Source organism: Ovis aries, chromosome 15 (assembly GCF_016772045.2).
Source record: "Ovis aries strain OAR_USU_Benz2616 breed Rambouillet chromosome 15, ARS-UI_Ramb_v3.0, whole genome shotgun sequence".
NCBI lineage: Eukaryota > Metazoa > Chordata > Mammalia > Artiodactyla > Bovidae > Ovis > Ovis aries.
Genome location: NC_056068.1, coordinates 78,409,729 through 78,427,251, shown reverse-complemented (window position 1 = coordinate 78,427,251; position 17,523 = coordinate 78,409,729). Strand labels below are relative to the sequence as shown.

The 17,523-nt window shown below is 38.7% G+C and overlaps 1 protein-coding gene across 1 annotated transcript; it reads left to right on the top strand.

Annotated features, from left to right (window-relative positions):
* The first annotated feature begins 7,129 nt into the window (after positions 1–7,129).
* On the top strand, positions 7,130–8,071 carry LOC101110175 (olfactory receptor 8K3-like). The gene has a single exon (XM_004016779.3). The coding sequence runs from the start codon at positions 7,130–7,132 to the stop codon at positions 8,069–8,071; it is 942 nt and encodes a 313-aa protein (XP_004016828.3).
* Positions 8,072–17,523: the final 9,452 nt, after the last annotated feature.

Here is a 17,523-nt window from a genome sequence, read left to right as displayed (position 1 = left end):
ACCCCATGAATTGCAGCACGCCAGGCCTCCCTGCTAGCTAGTGCTAAATTGTAGCCATATTGAACTATATAAATGCATCAGATCAACATGTTAGACTTTAAATTTACACCATATTAACTGCCAATTTTGTCACAGTAAAGCCGGAGGGAAAAAAGTTAAATTTCTTGAGATTCTCCCATGGAAGCTTTGAGTTATATTTTTACATTTTATTGGGACTTGATTCCTAATTGCTTTTTAATCAAACAAGATAGTTACATTTCCTTATCTGTCTGAAAAACAAAAATATTTCTTTAAAATTTGTGTTCTAATTATTTTTGTACCTTTGCATAAGAGGTCTACTCTATGCTGAACTAGGTCTGTGCCTTTGTTATGGGATAACCTTCTTCAGAGGATACCACCCTTACGGCAGAAAGTGAAGAGGAACTAAAAAGCCTCTTGATGAAAGTGAAAGTGGAGAGTGAAAAAGTTGGCTTAAAGCTCAACATTCAGAAAACGAAGATCATGGCATCTGGTCCCATCACTTCATGGGAAATAGATGGGGAAACAGTGTCAGACTTTATTTTGAGGGGCTCCAATATCACTGCAGATGGTGACTGCAGCCATGAAATTAAAAGACACTTACTCCTTGGAAGGAAAGTTATGACCAACCTAGATAGCATATTCAAAAGCAGAGACATTACTTGGGCCAACTAAGGTCCATCTAGTCAAGGCTATGGTTTTCCTGTGGTCATGTATGGATGTGAGAGTTGGACTGTGAAGAAGGCTGAGCACTGAAGAATTGATGCTTTTGAACTGTGGTGTTGGAGAAGACTCTTGAGGGTCCCTTGAACTGCAAGGAGATCCAACCAGTCCATTCTGAAGGAGATCAACTCTGGGATTTCTTTGGAAGGAATGATGCTAAAGCTGAAACTCCACTACTTTGGCCACCTCATGCGAAGAGTTGACTCACTGGAAAAGACTCTGATGCTGGGAGGGATTGGGGGCAGGAGGAGAAGGGGACGACCGAGGATGAGATGGCTGGATGGCATCACGGACTCGATGGACGTGAGTCTGAGTGAACTCCGGTAGTTGGTGATGGACAGGGAGGCCTGGCGTGCTGCGATTCATGGGGTCGCAAAGAGTCGGACATGACTGAGCGACTGAACTGAACTGAACCGAACCTTCTCCAGTACTGGTTCACAAGAGTGTATAACAATCTTTTACCACATATGCGTGCATGTCTGTGCACTGTATTGTGCCTCTTTTTGCAAAATATTTTGCTATTTTCTATAATTTTTATTGTATTGTTTGATTGCCATGGTCTGATCCTCTCTTTGTAGGAAACAGAAGACAAAATTCCATGATTTGGTCAATATTTCTAGGAAAAATGTAATAAGATATGTAACAATTTGTTTATATATGATATGCATACAAATATCTTCCCTGGTGGCTCAGAGGGTAAAGCGTCTGCCTGCAATGTGGGAGGTCTGCCTGCAATGCAGGAGACCTGGGTTCAATCCCTGGGTCGGGAAGATCTCCTGGAGAAGGAAATAGCAATATTAATAAAACAAGACCACTTACAGTCACTTCATATCTAATGAAAATGTACATAAAAACTAACAAAGCCTGCACAGGATCTGTATGTTGAAAAGTACAAATCCCAATTTTAAAAATCAAAGGAGATTTGAATAATTTAGTAGATATATTTAGCTCAGATCAGTATACATAAGATAAAGTTCTTCCCAAATTGATCCATAGATTTAATGCAAACCTAAATAAAATCTCAGCAAGATTTAGTGCAGAAGTGATTTTATACTGAATTTTATTGAAAGGTTAAGGGCAGAACAAAGATGAAAACACATTTTAAAGTTTAGTGTAACTAGGAAAAAACACTCCTTCATGTTAGGATTAATTATATAACCATATAATCAAGATTTTGATATTGGTAGAAACACAAATGTATAAATTAATGGAACAGAATAGACAATACAGAAATAGATTTTTATAAATAGTTCAACTAAGTTTTCTTAAAGTTTCAGAAGTAATTCAAAAGAAGGGGTATAGCCTTTTAAAATCATTGTGCTGAGCTAATTAGAGGAAAAAATAAGCAAGCAAATAAATAATGTTGACCTAATACAACAGTTAACTCAAAATGAAGAACAACTTAACTGTAAAAATGCTAAACTATGAAACATTTAGGGCTTCCCTGGCGGCTCAGTGATAAAGAAACTGCCTGTGGTGCAGGAAACACCAGGTTGGGAAGATTCCCTGGAGAAGGAAATGGCAATCCACTCAGTATTCTCGCCCGGAGAATTCCACGGACAGAGGAGATTGGCAGGTTACAGTCCATGGGTTCACAATAGAGTCGGACATGACTTAGCAACTAAACAACAGCCAGAAATAAAATATTCAGATAGAACAATAGGGGAAGATCCATGTCGAATCTAGGCCTGGTGAAGACTTCATCACATGCGTATGTGCTCAGCCCCTCAGCTGTGTCCAACTTTTTGAGACCCCATGGATTGAAGCCCAACAGGTTCCTGTGCCCATGAGATTTTCCAGGCAAGAATTCTGGAGTGGGTTATCATTTCCTTCTCTGGGGGCTCTTTCTGACCCAGAAATAGAACCTGCGTCTCCTGCTAGGTAAGCAGGTTCTTTACCACTGAGCCACCTGAGAAGCCCATCTTTAATTCCCTGTTTTTCAATAATTAAATAGGACAATGTTTAAGCATTTCTATACCATCATTCATTTGAGAAGACCGCTGTGGACTTGCAGACTTAATGGGCCTGCCCTAGAGATAGGTTTAATTAAGAGGCATGCATACTACAAAAGGTAAGTTAGCCAAGAATTAAAAAAAAAAAAAAAATAGGAAAGAAAGAATTGCCCTAGAAAATTGAAAAGACAGTCTCCAGATATTTTGTTGTGGTCTTAGGACTTTAGGGATGATCAGCACATTCTCTGACGTCTCCTCAGGGAGAGGATCAAAATGTGAAGATCCATAAATTGTTCCACTTAGCCATGTAAGAGCCACATGAGGGAGGCATGACAGATACTTCATTACAGGTAAAATGATGGAGTATTTCATGTGATGTCTTGTTTCCAACATGCTGACAGCGTTTCAGTGACGGGTTCAAAGTCTCACATTAATTCACTGGCAGCGCCTGAGCGAAATGAGACCATTTCTGGTTCAGTTCTGTCAGGAATAGGACTCCTCTTGTCGTTTCATATTAATTTTTTGAAAATAGTCACATATTTACAGACCAAACCCTGAAAAGTGTTTCTGAAACGTCATTGTGATCCCCATTTGTATAAATAATGATGTCTCTAGTGGAAGGCAAGACTAAGAGTACGTAAAGCAAAACTAAAGGTGCATGAGGGCTTCCGTGGTGGCCCACCTGGTAAAGCATCTGCCTGCAACAACCTGGGTTCCTTCCCTGGGTCAGGGGGCCCCCTGGAGAAAGAAATGGCAACCCATGGCAGCATTTTTTGCAAGAGAAACCCCTTGGACAGATAAGCCTGGCGGGCTACAGTCCAGGGGTTACAAGAGTCAGACATGTTTTAGCAGCTGAAATCACCACTGCCAAAAATACATGAATATTTAGAAACTGGGAAAATTAAGAAGCCTCATGTGTTCAGTCTCCTATTGGGACGGTCTTCTAAATTCTTAGCCATTTAGTGCTCTGGGCATTTTTTTGTGACTGTTTCAATATAATTTAATGTTTAATGATTATGTACCTCAGTATGTAAATGTGATTATTTCTGGATCCCTTGATGAGACAGAAGAGCATGTCCACCCTACAATGAGATGTGGAAATTGCTGTCTGGTTATTAGCAGGCTTTTAAGTACCTAGTTTTATGGCAATGGTGTAGTTTTCAGCGTGTCCTTCAATTTCAAGTGGAATCTGACCACAAATTAGATAAAATTATCTCACAAGGCACAACTTTAAAAAAATTGACAATCAGAATTAAAAAAAAAAAGTTAAACTATGAGATAGCTATTTGGGTATATCCATAGAATGATAAACTTGTGACAAAACAGCCAAAAACACTTCTATCATTTCTGACCTTTACAGGAAAATTTGGAATTTACAAAGTCTTATTTTTTTTAGCTTTTCATAATTGCAAAACAAAGACAAGAAAACAAGATTTATATTACTTCTTATCACACTTACTGAAGATACTTCTCTATGATAACTGTTGACTGATATACATTTCATGTTTCTAATATTAGAAAATTGTCTGTGTCAAGTCCAGGCAGACTATCAGAAGGTCTTAAAATTGTAAACAATATTTTAAGTGAGCAAAATGCTACTTTTATATTTAATGTTATAAATTTTTAAAATTAATTTTCTTGCAGAGCATTCAGAGACTGCAGTCACTGAAAATTTATTGTAACCAATATTATTGATATTTTTAAAGGAGGTGTTTATGCTGACAATATTTTGCACCTAATAATCCTTTTACCTTGATCTGCCATTTACCTCTTACTCTTGTGAGTTAGTTGCTTAGATATATCTGACTCTTTGAGACCCCATGGACTGTAGCCCACTGGCTCTTCTGTCCATGAAATTCTCCAGGAAAGAAGGCTGGAGTGGGTAGCCATTCCATTCTCCAAGGTATCTTCCCAACCCAGGGATTGAATTCAGGTCTCCTGTGTTGCAGACAGATTCTTTACCGTCTGAGCCACCAGGGAAACCCAACTCTTATTCTGGTATATTCACACTATGTTTATTATTATTATATTCAGATATACTTTGATTTGATTTTATAAAATGTTGATTTGTGTTTTTTATTACATTATCATTTGGTGGAGTTTTGTGGCCTTAAAATACAAAAAAAGTTAAGTAACACCCCTAATCCATGTATATTATTTTATTCACGTCTACAGTATTATTGCGTGGGGCTTCCCTGGTGGCTCAGTGGTAAAGAATCCACCTGTCAATGCGGATTGATCCCTGGGTCAGGAAATGGCAAACCCACTCCACTAATCTTGTCTGGGAGTTCCCATGGACAGAGGAGCCCGGCAGAATACAGTCCATGGGATCACAAAGAGTCAGAAAGGAATCAGCGACTAAACAACAGCATAGCATTGTGCAACATAGTAACCTTACACTTTTTTTTTAAAGCACAGCATCTTCTTTTCCAAAAGGAGTTTTTAATGAATCTTCATTATGCAGAAAAAAATGCCAATGATTACTCTTTCTTTCAGTTTGGTTAGATATCCTCTCATTCTCCTGGGTTCATGCATGACAACGTATATTTGAATTGGTACATACAAATTAATATATGCCAATTGTAGTGAAAATGCTCCTAGGGAAATATTATATTTTAGGAAAATTTGCATCGTAATAAACTTTCATTTTTGCTAACATAGTAAATAAAACTAGAACATAAAGAATCCACTTTATGGACTTCAGAGGTCCAGTTTTAGTCCTGCAGAGGGGAATAGTGAAGGGCTTGGAGTAAGTTAAATATGCTCCATTCCACTTGACCTAATCCTAACCTATTGATCATTATATTATAGCCTTGACAGATAAGATAATTTCACAGTGCAGAAGAACTGACACACAAATGTATAAACAAACTCTTTTTGAGCTAAGTTATTGTCACCAGGATATATATATATATAATATATATATATTATATATATATATATATATATATATATATATTTAACCTGAATTCGAGGTAAGCCTAAACATATTGAATCCTTTAATCTTCATTTTTCTCTCCCAATCACCCTGTAAAGAAATATTGGTTTTGCATAAGAAAATAAAGATGTTCAGATAAATTATTTGCCCTAAGTAATCATTTGTATATAACATAAAAGAAAATATAGCAGAGATTATATCTATATACTGGAGAAGGAAATGGCAACCCACTCCAGTACACTTGCCTGGAAAATCCCATGGATGGAGGAGCCTAGTAGGCTCCAGTGTGTTCTACACATTTTTGGAATTTATAGCTTTACATTTTTATCATAATTCTCATATAATTGAATAATATAATTTTATATGTATTAAGTGATATGATTAATTGATATGATCAAATATAATTTATAAATACCATAATGTGATTGCAATTACATAAATGACTAGTAGAAAACTTTAAATATGTATCATATAAGTTTATATATGTATATATGAATTACACTTTTAATTTTTATTTCATTTCTAATATACTTCTATGCATACATTTATGTATCTTGATCTAGGTACCTATAGGTATCCACACCTATATGTGTATCTAAATATTTATATGGGGCTTCCCAGGTGGCCCTAGTGGTAAAGATTCTGCCTGCCAAGGCAGGAGACATAAGAGACACAGGTTCAATCCCTGGGTCAGGAAGAATCCCTGGAGAGGGCATGGCAATCCTCTTCTGTATTCTTGTCTGGAGAATCCCATGGACAGAGGATATTTTTCTATCTCTGTATTTATATCTAGATACTTTCACTTTTCACTTTCATGCATTGGAGAAGGAAATGGCAACCCACTCCAGTATTCTTGCCTGGAGAATCCCAGGGACCGTGGAGCCTGGTGGGCTGCCGTCTATGCGGTTGCACAGAGTCGGACACAACTGAAGCAAGTTAGCAGCAGCAGCAGCATACCATCTATACCATTCTTGTTTTTCAGCTTTAGCACTACTGAGATTTTGGACTGATAAGGGGTGTTATGAGATTTGTAGAAACATAACTGACCATGGACCATTATATGCAAGTACCACTCACCTTCCAGCTGCAATAACAAATGTCTTTCCGATGTTGACAGTTTTTATTTGCTTAGTAAAATAACTCCTATTTGAGAACTAATGAATATCTCAAACTCTGTCTCTATCTTTATTTATGCATATTATTATATATAGGATATGGGATTTTTAAAAAATATCCTGTTTTGGGAAGTTAGGATGTATTTTTTTTTTTAAGGTGTTTCATGTATTTTATTTTATTTTTTTATTTTATTTTATTATTTTTTTAGTTTTTATTTTTAAATTTTAAAATCTTTAATTCTTACATTCATTCAAACATCTTTCTGGGTCATCCCCAAGCATGCTGCAGCTTCACATATGAAAAATCTGCCAGGTGATAATACATGAAATTTGCTTACTATGCTTGATGTCTCCACCCAGAATACATATCCTGATAAAGCTGCATGAAAACACAAAATCTAACTGTGCCAAATGAATTCATCCTCATGGGAATCACAGACCGCCCTGAGCTGCAGGCTCCATTGTTTGGGCTCTTCCTCATCATCTATGTGACCTCCGCGGTGGGCAACTTGGGCATGGTCATCCTCACTAAGGTGGACTCCAGGCTACAGACACCCATGTACTTCTTTCTCAGGCACCTGGCTCTTACTGATCTTGGCTATTCAACAGCTGTAGGACCCAAAATGTTGGCAAATTTTATTGTGAGTCAAAATTCAATCTCCTATTATATGTGTGCCACACAGCTGGCTTTCTTCATCATGTTCATTATAAGTGAATTTTTTATCCTGGCAGCAATGTCCTATGACCGCTATGTGGCCATCTGTCAACCTCTGCTTTACACAGTCATCATGTCACAAAGGGTGTGTAGGATACTGGTGGCAATCCCCTACCTCTATAGCACGTTCGTGTCTCTTATAATCACTGTAAAGATTTTTAATTTATCCTTCTGTGGCTACAATGTCATCAAACATTTCTACTGTGACTGTCTCCCCTTGATATCTTTGCTCTGTTCAAATACGCAAGAAATTGAACTGATCATTCTGATCTTCGCTGGTGTTAATGTGATCCTGTCCCTTCCAATAATTCTTATGTCTTATCTGCTCATCCTTGTAGCCATTCTCAGGATGAACTCTGCTGAGGGCAGACACAAGGCTTTTTCTACCTGTGGATCCCACCTGACAGTGGTCACAGTGTTCTTTGGGGCTTTGATATTTATGTATGCGCAACCAGAGTCCAGTCATTCCTTTGACACTGATAAAATGGCATCTATATTTTACACCCTTGTTATCCCTATGTTAAATCCCTTGATCTACAGTCTGAAGAACAAAGATGTAAAATATGCCCTACAAAACGTGTGGAATAAGCTTTGTAACATTTCCTCTTAAAGCCTACGTACAATACGATTCCTATCATTTAGATCCTGGGCTTCAAACATTTCTCTGTATGCCCTTAAATGGAATAGTGAACACAAATAAGTTCAATGTACTTTTAGAGATTGCCTTTTATGTGCCAGTAACACTTTTATATGCTGTACCTACACTAACACACAAAGTAAGGAAAATATCTGCCTTCTTTGAGTAAGAGAGATAAATCATAAATATAATTGAGTAAATGTTATTATACAGGAGAAATGACTAGGAAACTACAGAGTATTCAAGCAGGAAAGGAGAGTGGGTATGCTGTGAGTGAGAAAGGAAGAATCAGTTCAGTCGCTCAGTCGTGTCCAACTCTTTGCAACCCCATGAACCGCAGCACGCCAGGCCTCCCTGTCCATCACCAACTCCTGGAGTCTGCCCAAACCCATGTCCATTGAATCGGTGATGCCGCCAACCATCTCATCCTCTTTCATCTCCTTCTCCTCCTGCCCTCAATCTTTCCCAGCATCAGGGTCTTTTCCAATGAAAAAGGAAGAATAGTAGATATAAAAGGTGAGTTTAAATGTTTATTGCTTTTCTCAGCTACTAGAATAAACTTCCCCATGACTATGTGTGTGTTTAGGCATGTGCATATGTTTTTGTGTAAGAACATCTATCTGTTTGAGCATCCACACACTCCTAAGGCATATGAAAAATTAAACTTTCCTGGAAAAGGACATGGCAATCCACTCCAGTATTCTTGCTGGAAAATTCCATGGACAGAGGAGCTTGGTGGGCCACACTCCATGGGGCCACAAAGAACTGGACATGACTGAACACAACACAAAAATTAAACATTGTGGTTTCAAGGAGGCTCAGTGTAGCATAATGATTTGACCTCAGCAATTATCTGAACTTTCCCAGATGTTTCCATCCCACAAGGAGGGGGTTAGTGTCCTGCTCTGTGCTCATCAGTGAAGTTACTTTCATACATGAGCCCTAGAAAGCCTATTAACTCAGCACACTTTGCAATTCAGTAACCTACAAAATCAGCACAATATTTTACTTCAATCAGTTCATTTTCTGTACCAGTGGACATTCCAAATAAGATCAATTTCCTTGATTATAGTTAGCAATCTTTACTGTATATCTGAAGGTTGCTGCTGCTACTGCTGCTAAGTTGCTTCAGTCGTGTCCAACTCTGTGCGACTCCACAGATGGCAGCCCACCAGGCTCTCCCGTGCCTGGGATTCTCCAGGCAAGAACACTGGAGTGGGTTGCCATTTCCTTCTCCAATGCATGAAAGTGAAAAGTGAAAGTAAAGTCGCTCAGTCATGTCTGACCCTTAGCGACCCCATGGACTGCAGCCTACCAGGCTCCTCCGTCCATGGGATTTTCCAGGCAAGAGTACTGGAGTGGGGTGCCATTGCCTTCTCCATATCTGAAGGTTAAGAGAGCAATATTTAAATGCTTTCATCACAAAAGGAAAGGTAATATGATGGAGGTATTGTTGGTGGTGGTGTTCAGTCGCTAAGTCATGTTCAAGTCTTTGCAACCCCATAAATCGTAGCACTCTAGGCTTCTCTGTCTGCCACTATATGCCATCTTTATTGTTTAGTCGGTAAGTCCTGTCAGACTATTTGCAACCCCATGGACTATAGCCAGCCAGGCTCCACTCCATGGGATTTCCCAGGCAAGAATACTGAAGTGGGTTGCTACTTCCTTCTCCAGGAGATATTCCTGACCCAGGGATCGAACCTGCATCTCCTGCATTGGCAGGCAGATTCTTTACCACTGACTCACCAGAGAATCCCAGAGTTTGCTCAAATTCATGTCCATTGAGTCAGTGATGCTATCTAATCATCTTATCCTCTGCCACTCCCTTCTCCTTCTACTGATGGAGGTATTACCTCATGCTAAGTTGTAATCATGCTGCAGTGTGTAAGAGTATCAAATAACACATTGTACACCACAAACTTCCACAATGCTATAAGTCAATTATATCTCAGTGATGCAGAAAAGATAAATCTCTTGAAGTCTTCCATGGACACTTTCAATTTTGCGTTTATGATTTTTGGAGATTTTGATTCCTAACTGCTTCTTTTTGTTTAATGTTGTTCAGTTGATAAGTCATGTCTGACTCTTTGAGACCCAATGGACTGCTGCATGCCAAGCTTCCCTGTCCTTTGCCATCCCCCTGAGTTTGAGCAGACTCATATCCTTTGAGTCATTGATGTTAACTAACCACCTCATTCTCTATCACCCCTTTCTCCTCTTGCCCTCAATCTTTCCAAGCATCAGGATCTTTTCCAATGATATTGCTCTTCTTATTAGGGGGTCAAATAATGGAGCTTCAACCTCAGCATCAGTCCTTCCAATGAATATTTAGAGTTGATTTCCTTTAGGATTGACTGGTTTGATCTCCTTGCGGTCCAAGGGACTCTCAAGAGTCTTCTTCAGCATTACAATATGAAAGCATCAATTCTTCAGCACTCAGCCTTCCTATGGTACAACTCTTACATCTGCACATGACTGCTGGAAAATCTATAGCTTTGACTATAAGGACCTTTGTTTCATGAGGTTGTTATATTTTCTGACAATGTGAAGTACAAGAATATTTCTTGTTTAATATTTGTGCATCTTTACATAAGTGGTCTATTCTATACTGAATTAGGCTTGCTGTCTCTTTCATGGGGTGACTTTGCTCAATATTGGTTCATAAAAGCTTATGATATATTTTTATTAAGATCAATTTGATAATTCTTCTTATAAGAAGCAAAAGAAGGTAATTCCACGATTTGTTCTATAGTATGTTTCTAGTGAAAGTGTAGTAAGATAAGTACCACTATATAAATATTATGTATTGTGAGCTCCCCTAATCCTTCTAAATTTCCACTTTGTTTGGTTATATTTAGTATTTTTAACACTCATGAAACTTTATTTGAATCATAGTTTAAACACTTTTTTCACCATCACAGATTAAATTCTTTATGTAGTCAATCAAATTCAAATTAAAATAATTTATTGGAATAAAATATAATTATAGGTACTCTTTCTTTTTTTTTTAATTTTAAAATCTTTAATTCTTACATGCGTTCCCAAACATGACCCCCCCTCCCACTTCCCTCCCCACAACAACTCTCTGGGTCATCCCCTTGCACCAGCCCCAAGCATGCTGCACCCTATGTCAGACATGGACTGGCGATTCAATTCTTACATGATAGTTTAAATGTTAGAATTCCCATTCTCCCAAATCATCCCACCCTCTCCCTCTCCCTCTGAGTCCAAAAGTCTGTTATACACATCTGTGTCTTTTTTCCTGTCTTGCATACAGGGTCGTCATTGCCATCTTCCTAAATTCCATATATATGTGTTAGTATACTGTATTGGTGTTTTTCTTTCTGGCTTACTTCACTCTGTATAATTGGCTCCAGTTTCAGCCATCTCATCAGAACTGATTCAAATGAATTCTTTTTAACAGCTGAGTAATACTCCATTGTGTATATGTACCACAGCTTTCTTATCCATTCATCTGCTGATGGACATCTAGGTTGTTTCCATGTCCTGGCTATTATAAAGAGTGCTGCGATGAACATTGGGGTACATGTGTCTCTTTCAATTCTGGTTTCCTCGGTGTGTATGCCCAGCAGTGGGATTGCTGGGTCATAAGGTAGCAAATAGAACTAGGTACTCTTTCAAATGAGGTAAAATGTAAGGAATTTATATAGTTGATTTTTTTAAATTACTAAGAAAAATATGTACTGAGTATAAACATTCTGAATATAAATGCAGAAAAATTTTGGTTTCTGGAAAATGCATGTTGGAAAAAGATACAGTAAAATGATGATTACATATTGATAGCTTCTGAGAACATGAAAATTTAAATTAATATTTTTGGATATGTACTTTTCTAAATTATCTTCACTGAATGTGACTTTTATGGCAGAAAAAGGCAGAAAAATCTAATATCTGGATTTGAAAACATAAACTGTGACTATATATATATATACCAATATCCTATTTCTAAAATAAATCTTGCTGTACATTGTATAGTACCTCCAAAGATGAATCAGAAAGAGAATAAAATATGTAGAGATTTACAAAGTTTGCTAATATATATTTTTTCCATTTTAAATGTTGTTCTTCAGTCACTAAGCCATGTCTGACTCTTTGTGACCCATGAACTGCAGCACGTCAAACTTCCCTGTCCTTCACTATCTCTTGGAGTTTGTTCAAGTTCATGTCCATTGACTCACTGATGCCATTCAACCATCTCATCTTCTGTCACCCTCTTCTCCACCTGTCCTTAAACTTTCCCAGCATTAAGATCTTTTCCAATGAGTCAGCTCTTTGTATCAGGTGGTCAAAGTATTGGAGCTTCAATGGATATTCAGAATTAAGTACCTTTGTCTTTCAGTTCAGTTCAGTCGCTCAGTCGTGTCCGAATCTTTGCGACCCCATGAATCGCAGCACACCAGGCCTCCCTGTCCATCACCATTTCCTGGAGTTCACTCAGACTCACGCCCATCGAGTCCGGGATGCCATCCAGCCATCTCATCCTCGGTCGTCCCCTTCTCCTCCTGCCCCCAGTCCTTCCCAGCATCAGAGTCTTTTCCAATGAGTCAGCTCTTCGCATGAGGTGGCCAAAGTACTGGAGCTTCAGCTTTAGCATGATTCCTTCCAAAGAAATCCCAAGGCTGATCTCCTTCAGAATGGACTGGTTGGATCTCCTTGCAGCCCAAGGGACCTTCAAGAGTCTTCTCCAACACCACACTTCAAAAGCATCAATTCTTCGGTGTTCAGCCTTCTTCACAGTCCAACTCTCACATCCATACACGACCAAAGGAAAAACCATAGCCTTGACTAGGCAGACTTTAGTCGGCAAAGTAATGTCTCTGCTTTTGAATATACTATCTAGGTTGGTCATAATTTTTCTTCCAAGGAGTAAGCGTCTTTTAATTTCATGGCTGAAATCACCATCTGCAGTGATTTTGGAGCCCCAAAAAATAAAGTCTGCACTGTTTCTACTATTTCCCCATCGATTTCCCATGAAGTGATGGCACCAGATGCCATGATCTTCATTTTCTGAATGTTGAGCTTTAAGCCAACTTTTTCACTCTCCTCTTTCACTTTCATCAAGAGGCTTTTAGTTCCTCTTCACTTTCCGCCATAAGGGTGGTGTCATCTGCATATCTGAGGTTATTGATATTTCTCCCAGCAATCTTGATTCCAGCTTCTGTTTCTTCCAGTCCAGCGTTTCTCATGATGTACTCTGCATAGAAGTTAAATAAGCAGGGTGACAATATACAGCCTTGACGTACTCCTTTTCCTATTTGGAACCAGTCTGTTGTTCCATGTCCAGTTCTAACTTTTGCCTCCTGACATGCATGCAGATTCCTCAAGAGGTAGGTTAGGTGATCTGGTATTCCCATCTCTCTCAGAATTTTCCACAGTTTACTGTGATCCACGCAGTCAAAGGTGTTGGCATAGTCAATACAGCAGAAATAGATGTTTTTGTGGGAGTCTCTTGCTTTCTCCATGATCCAGTGGATGTTGGCAGTTTGATCTCTGGTTCCTGTGCTTTTTCTAAAACCAGCTTGAACATCACGTTCACGGTTCGCATATTGCTGAAGCCTGGCTTGGAGAATTTTGAGCATTACTTTACTAGCATGTGAGATGAGTGCAATTGTGCGGTAGTTTGAGCATTCTTTGGCATTGCCTTTCTTTGGGATTGGAATTAAAACTGACCTTTTTCAGTCCTATGGCCCCTGCTGAGTTTTCCAAACTTGCTGGCATATTGAGTGCAGTACTTTCACAGCATCATCTTTCAGGATTTGAAACAGCTCAACTGGAATGCCATCACCTCCACTAGCCTTGCTCATAGTGATGCTTTCTAATGCCCACTTGACTTCACATTCCAGGATGTCTGGCTCTAGATTAGTGATCACATCATCATGATTATCTGGGTCGTGAAGATCTTTTTTGTACAGTTCTTCCGTGTATTACTTGCCACCTCTTCTTAATATCTTCTGCTTCTGTTAGGTCCAGACTATTTTTGTCCTTTATCGAGCCCATCTTTGCAGGAAATGTTCCCTTGGTATCTCTAATTTTCTTGAAGAGATCTCTAGTCTTTCCCATTCTGTTGTTTTCCTCTATTTCTTTGCATTGTTCACTGAAAAAGGCTTTCTTATCTCTTCTTACTATTCTTTGGAACTCTGCATTCAGATGCTTACATATTTCCTTTTCTCCTTTGCTTTTCGCCTCTCTTCTTTTCACAGCTATTTGTAATGCCTTCCTAGACAGCCATTTTGCTTTTTTGCATTTCTTTTCCATGGGGATGGTCTTGATACCTGTCTCCTGTACAATGTCACGAACCTCATTCCATAGTTCATCAGGCACTCTATCTATCAGATCTAGACCCTTAAATCTATTTCTCACTTCCACTGTATAATCACAAGGGATTTAATTTAGGTCATACCTGAATGGTCTAGCGGTTTTCCCTACTTTCTTCAATTTAAGTCTGAATTTGGCAATAAGGAGTTCATGATCTGAGCCACAGTCAGCTCCTGGTCTTGTTTTTGTTGACTGTATAGAGCTTCTCCATCTTTGGCTGCATAGAATATAATCAGTCTGATTTTGGTGTTGACCAGCTGGTGATGTCCATGTGTGGAGTCTTCTCTTGTGTTGTTGGAAGAGGGTGTTTGCTATGACCAGTGCATTTTCTTGGCAAAACTCAATTCGTCTTTGCCCTGCTTCATTCTGCATTCCAAGGCCAAATTTGCCTGTTACTCCACGTGTTTCTTGAGTTCCTACTTTTGCATTCCAGTCCCCTATAATGACAAGGACATCTTTTTGGGTGTTAGTTCTAAAAGATCTTGTAGGTCTTCATAAAACCGTTCAACTTCAGTTTCTTCAGTGTTACTGGTTGGGGCATAGACTTTAATAACTGAAGGGAATGGCAAGCCACTTCAGTATTCTTGCCTTGAGAACCCCATGAACATTAGGAAAAGGCAAAATGATAGGATACCAAAAGAGAAACTCCCCAGGTCATTAGGTGCCCAATATGCTACTGGAGATCAGTGGAGAAATAACTCCAGAAAGAATGAAGGGATGGAGCCAAAGCAAAAACAATACCCAGCTGTGGATGTGACTGGTGATAGAAGCAAGGTCTGATGCTGTAAAGAGCAATATTGCATAGGAACCTGGAATGTCAGGTCCATGAATCAAGGCAAATTGAAAGTGGTCAAACAAGAGATGGCAAGGGTGAATGTCGACATTCTAGGAATCAGCGAACTAAAATGGACTGAAATGGGTGAATTTAACTCAGATGACCATTACATCTACTACTGCGGGCAGCAATCCCTCAGAAGAAATGGAGTAGCCATCATGGTCAACAAAAGAGTCCGAAATGCAGTACTTGGATGCATCAAAAATGACAGAATGATCTCTGCTTTTCTCCAAGGCAAAACATTTAATGTCACAGTTATCCAAGTCTATGCCCCTTTGTCTTTAGTCTTCCCATATATATTTAATGAGTTGCCTACAATCGCTGCTTTTGGTTCAGCCTAGCATATAAACATTTGTGTGATCAGTTGCTCAGTTGTATCTGACTCTTTGTGACCCCATAGACTAGCCCACCAGGCTCCTCTGTCCATGAAATTCTCCAGGAAAGAATACTGCAGTGAGTTGCCATTTCCTACTCCATGGGATCTTTCCAACCCAGGAATCGAACCCAGTTCTCTTCCATCTGATGACTCCCATCTACACGTACAATTACTAAATAAAATATATATGGTTTTGTCCTGTTAATCTGATGTCAATCTAATTATTAATCCAGGCAAGAGCCATTGTGTAAAGAAGATGCTTTTCTTCCACTTGATCTATTGATTTTTTAATTTATTTTTGTGTGGTGATCAAAGCCCAGAAACAGCAGAAATGTCCATTCATTTGAGGTCAAAAGAACCTAGAAGAGTAGAGGATAGCTTTCATTACCCAAAATGCAATCACTTTTAAGTGAAAGTTTATGGTAGTTGTATTTGTCATAGTAGAAAAGTGGAAAGAACCCACAAGTCTTTCAATAAGTGAATGTTTAAACAAACTATCATCAATATCATGGAATATTACTCAACAACGCATGGAACAGATGATCCATACACACAAAAGTGCCAAAGAATGTCAAAAGTTTTATGTTGAAAGAAAACTCCAATCCCTGTTTTCTATGTGAAAAAGTGTAGCAATAGAAGAGATTAGTGATGACCAAGGGTTGGGGATGGTAGCAGAGGAGGAAAGAGGTGTGATTATAAAAGGCAGGCGCAGGGAGTGTGTGATGACACAGGTGCTTATTGGAATGGGGTGACAGGCTGGAATGACTAAAATGGTAATTTATGTAGTGAAGAAAAAGAAAATAGCAGAAGTTGTAAACAGCCATGTGATAGAAACTCACGATGAGATAAGAAGTGCTGTGGTGTGCTTAGTCGTGTGTCCACCTCTTTGCGACCCCATGGACTGTAGACAAGCGGGTTCCTCTGCCCATGGGATTCTCCAGACAAGAATATTCAAGCGGGTTGCCATTTCCTCCTCCAGAAATAAGAAGTAACATTAAGTAACTAATTTCTGTCTCTGAGAGATAAGTAAAAATAATGACATGGGCAACAAAGCAAGGGGACTACACCTCATATCAGCATAACATATAATTTTAATTTCCTCAATATATTAAATACTGTAATAAAACAATGTTGAAAACTTCTCCACAGTCACACATTTGAGGAGAACCTGTAGAAATACTGACTCTTCGTGGGCATGCCCTGTCAATGCAAGATTTAATCAAGAGTCTTGTGTGCTACAAAAGGAAAGTTAACCAAGAGTTAAAAAAATATATAAATGTATGCATATATATGCAAAGAAAGAAGGGGTGTGGGAAGAAGGAAGTCAAGAAGTAAGAAAGAAAATAAAAATGTCCCAGACAATTAAAAGACAATCTCTAGACATGTTGTTTTGCTCTCAATACTTTAGGGATAATCAACAAATTGCTTGGCATCTCCTCAGGGAGAATCTCAAAAAGTGCAAGAAATCCATAAATTCTTCTCACTTAGCCATGTCAGAAATACAGGTGAGAGTCTCGAGAGATTCTTCGTTACAGGTAAAATGACGGGATATTGCATATGATGCCTCATTTTCAATATCAACAATGTTTCAGTGACATAGTCAAAGTTCCAGTTTAGCTCAATGGCAAAGCCCAAGCAAAATGAGACCACTTTCGATACCGTTTTTTTGTTTTGTTTTGTTTTCCACTACTCCATAATTCCTGAGGAGGAATAGGACCTCTTTTCTTGTCTCTTCATATTAATTTGTTGAATGTTACGCCATAGGATGATAGACAAAATGCTGAAAAGCATCTTTGAAACATCACCATGATATTTATTTTATATAAATAACAATATCTCTAATGGAGGGCAAAGTAGAGAGCAAATGACACATAGCAA

Coding starts and splice junctions, on each gene's coding strand:
- LOC101110175 (XM_004016779.3), top strand. CDS start 7,130: ATGAAAACACAAAATCTAACTGTGCCAAATGAATTCATCCTCATGGGA.